The sequence below is a fragment of the Arachis ipaensis genome, chromosome B6 (assembly GCF_059453495.1).
Source record: "Arachis ipaensis isolate K30076 ecotype BB chromosome B6, ASM5945349v1, whole genome shotgun sequence".
Taxonomy (NCBI): Eukaryota; Viridiplantae; Streptophyta; class Magnoliopsida; order Fabales; family Fabaceae; genus Arachis; species Arachis ipaensis.
In genome coordinates this window covers 118,626,641-118,630,490 of record NC_142441.1, presented here as the reverse complement: position 1 = coordinate 118,630,490, position 3,850 = coordinate 118,626,641, and the positions used below count along the sequence as shown (strand labels likewise).

Below are 3,850 nucleotides of genomic sequence, written 5' to 3'. Positions count from 1 at the left end.
GCAGCAACAATGAGCAACGATAATTTAGATCTGGATTGAAATCAGCAACAGTTGAGAAATTGAAGAACAGAGTGAATAAAAAAATTAAATAAGAGACAAAATGCTTACCGATGAGCTTGCTCTTAAATTTGAGATGAGAAATTGAAGAACAAAGTGAATTGAAGGTAGACTATGTTTGAAGTACAAAGCATTGCAGTAATCATGATGAAACTAAGGAGGAAGACTGTGAGATCGAAGAGGCAGAGTGAGAGATTAAGGAGGCGAAGTGCGAGCAAGAGTGATATCGAGCGAGAGTGAGATCAAGAATTGAGCGAGATTGAGATCGAGATCAAGCAAGAGTGAGATCGAGATCAAAGCAAACGCGTAAAACATGAGTGAGATTTGGATGTGAGGAGTGATAGATTTTGATTTTGCGAGTGGGGAGTTTTGCTTGTTTCCAGTGAATGTGAATAAGTGAATTAGGAATAGGTAACATTTTAAAAAAAAAAAAGTAAATGTATTTGGTAATATTTTAGCATAAATGTTATTTAATATGTAATTTTGTCGTAACTACTAACATTTTAATAAATGTTAAGAGATAAATGTTACTAAATGTCTAAAATGTAGTAGTGCATCAATTTTCATCTTTTTTTTCAATGTTATTTATCACTACTAGAAAATTAGTTATTACAGACTGATATTTCCGACGAATTTTATCCCACGAAAATACAGACGGAATTTCAGAGGGATTTTTTGTCAGAAAATAAAAAAAATGAATTAGCATAAATTACAGACGGAAAAGAGAATCCGTCGATAATTTTATTGGAAAATTTAATTTTTTTTTGAGAAATGGTTACAGACGGAAAATCTGTCTGTAATTAAATGAACAAAATGTTGCATTTTATTAAATTATTACAGACGGATTTTCCATCTGTAATTTAAAACTTTCCGTCGAAAATTTTGATTTAAACCTATTTTAACTCGAGTGTCTCCACCTTCATTCACACTCCACACAAGCTTCTTCCTCTCTCTGTTGCACTAATAGCTTCTTCTCTCCGTCGCATGAGCTTTTTCTGCCGTTCGCGTCGCACGAGCTTCTCCGCCGCTGCTATCGTCGCATCTGCTCCATTCATTGCCGTCGTCACAGAACTCTCTACGCCTTCGCTCTTGTCGCATTTACTCCCTTAATGAATTCCAGGTATACTCTGATTTTGTGATTCTGGTGCTTGGGTTCAATTTTTCTGTGCCAATTTTAGGTTTATCAATTTTTCTTAGCAGTTTCTATCTTCTTGTCGCTGTTGATGCTGATTGAGCTTGTTGTAGGTTTATCAATTATTTTATTATCAGCGAAGAAAGAGATTTTTGGTCGGTCATTTCTGCAGCGATTCGTGAAACTCGGTGGAAACTCGGTGGTTGTTGTTGAATGGCGAAGCTTGGAATGATAGTTGACTCCGTTGGTAACTTCTTCTCCGGCAAAGACCGGCTTCCCTAGTGTGACCCTGACATCGTCACTGTAAGCCTTTTCTTTTTCTCGATTCTATTTTTTTCATTCAGAATTGATATCAACTTGTAATTTCTTGTTATCTATTGGTCGTGATTTCAGTCTTGATGTTTAGGTCAAAATCAAGTTAGCGCTTGCAATAGGTTTAGGGTTTAGATACAAATAAATCACATATCTTTTGTTACTTTAATTAAAGAGGAAGAATTGCAGCTTCTATGAAACAATTCCCTGTTATGATGGATCATTGTGTAACAGTTAAAGCTATAGCTTGGAGCATGATATGTTTCATTCACAAAAGAAATTGTTGATAACAATTGAAACCTCCTTGTCTTTTTATTGCTCCTTTGCTGCTTTATTCTCTAAAATCATGGTTTCTTCTTCTGCACCTGCAACAGCAGCAGCGGCCATCACCTTTGGCTTCAAGAATTTGATAGAAACTTTCACTGTTGATGTGCACAGAGCAGAGAACAGGCCACTGAACGTGCCCTTGATTGCACCTTTTACCATTGCATCATCAAGGTTGGAGATGGTAGAGAACGTGGCCGTTAGAATTGAGCTCAGCAATGGCTCTGTGGGTTGGGGTGAGGCACCAATTCTGCCTTTTGTTACTGTTGAGGACCAGAAAACTGCCATGGCCAAGGCTTCTGAGGCATGTGCCTTTCTCAGGAGATGTCCTTCACTGACACTGGGTTCCATGTTGGAGGACATTGTTGCTATTCTTCCTGGCCATGAATTTGCTTCTGTGAGTGACATTCAGTTAAACTCTTCATCTTCATCATCATATTAATTTTTTCTACTCATTCTAATGTTTTCCTTTTTTACTTTTGAAAGGGAGGTTTTGCATGCACCTTTGCTACATGAATTCATATGGCTTTGAATTAACTATGATCCTTCTTATTATTGGTAATTAAGGAAATGAAACGAGACTTGTAAAATTTATTCTATGACTTTCTTAGAATAAACTATTATCTTTCATATGCCCCTTTCCATTTTATTATTATTTTATTCTATGACTTTCTTAGAATGCCTTGCCATTTGAGTTTCACATTCATTTAAAGATTCATTCTTTATTTTTTAAATCCCTTCTTGGAAATACTTGTTGAAGGAGGGGAATTTTTGTTTTGTTTCACTGGGATTTGGAAAATGAAAGAGAATGTGGAATTGGTATTTGAGATTTGTGTGGTGATTCCCAAGAGAGAGGCGGTTCTTAAAGGAGATGAAGACTTTGATTGCAGCAATGTCTTTGCCAGGGAGCTTAAGAATGCAAGCTTGGTTGTTGACAGAGTTATTGGCAATTCTGATGAGTTCTTCAAGGTTACAACAATTTTTTCTCAAATTTCTTAATTCTTCATATATATACTGTGGCAGAATATCATTATTTTATTTTCTTTTCTTGTCCTCTGTTATGGTAATATGATTGATTGATTGATTTCTCTTGAAATATTTCTATAATTATAATGTGAGATAGAGACAAGGTAGAAAAGAATTATGTCTTTTAGCATTGTATTTGCATTTACCAAACAAGCAATTTTGTGATTCTTATTTTTTTTTTCAGTTGTGTCTAAGTTAAGCTTCTTGTTGAGTATTTGAAACTTAGTTGTTGTTTGTTAAGGTGGCTGCACCTCTGGAGACATTGGGGAGGGCTGTAGCTGAACTAAGAATCATGAAAAGAACTCGCATTGGTAAAATAAATTTGCAACCTAGCATGATGAAATGATGCGGTGCTTCATTGTTTATGTTAATGCATCTCATGTTCAATTGCAGGTATGGATTTGCAATTTGATATGGTGGAGGTTGATGCTTTTATCAAACAGCCAGATGGTTCACTCTTTAGTTGGTATGAATGTTTTCAATGCTACTGCCGCTTAATGCACGGTATTGTGAGTTCTTGTCATAGCCGTTTATCAAGTTTTCGATTATGGTCCTAATCAGGAATGTGCTTCAGCATTAGCTATAAACTAATACCAAATTTTTGTTTGTTTATTTAGTTGTACTTATTAGCAAATGCGCTCTTGTGATGAATAATGAACAATGTTTACATCCTTGTTGTAACTTGAATATGCAGGTAAACAATAGCAAATCAAGTAGAATCCTTAAATTCAATAGAAGAGAAATCCATTGGGAAGTCGGAGAGCATCTCCTTCCAAAATTGGAATCAGAGATCATTATTAAGCAAATCTTTCCTTTGCATGGTGTTTTTTCACTTACATATCCATTAATTTTTACTTTAGATTCTGCATTACTTGAACATGACATAAAGTTGGAGCATCACTTTCTTAATTCATTTTCAGGATTCAGTTTGGCTGGACTTGAACATGACACAAAACACATACTTGAATGATTAATGACTTCAGACTTCCTTATTACATT

The 3,850-nt window shown here is 35.4% G+C and overlaps 1 protein-coding gene across 1 annotated transcript; it reads left to right on the top strand.

The window, feature by feature from the left end:
- The first annotated feature begins 1,760 nt into the window (after positions 1-1,760).
- On the top strand, positions 1,761-3,408 carry LOC107604758 (L-Ala-D/L-amino acid epimerase-like). Its single transcript, XM_088489277.1, has 4 exons — positions 1,761-2,185; positions 2,767-2,794; positions 3,093-3,162; positions 3,245-3,408. Exons 1-4 carry the CDS (start codon positions 1,761-1,763, stop codon positions 3,406-3,408), a joined length of 687 nt encoding a protein of 228 aa, XP_088345403.1.
- The last annotated feature ends 442 nt before the right edge of the window (positions 3,409-3,850 follow it).

Bases quoted from the DNA above. Each gene is read 5' to 3' on its own strand.
- LOC107604758 (XM_088489277.1), top strand. From the start codon at position 1,761: ATGTTTCATTCACAAAAGAAATTGTTGATAACAATTGAAACCTCCTTG. The intron at 2,186-2,766 runs CATTGTTGCTAT...TGTTGACAGAGT, and splicing joins CTGGGTTCCATGTTGGAGGA to TATTGGCAATTCTGATGAGT. The intron at 3,163-3,244 runs GTAAAATAAATT...GTTCAATTGCAG, and splicing joins CATGAAAAGAACTCGCATTG to GTATGGATTTGCAATTTGAT.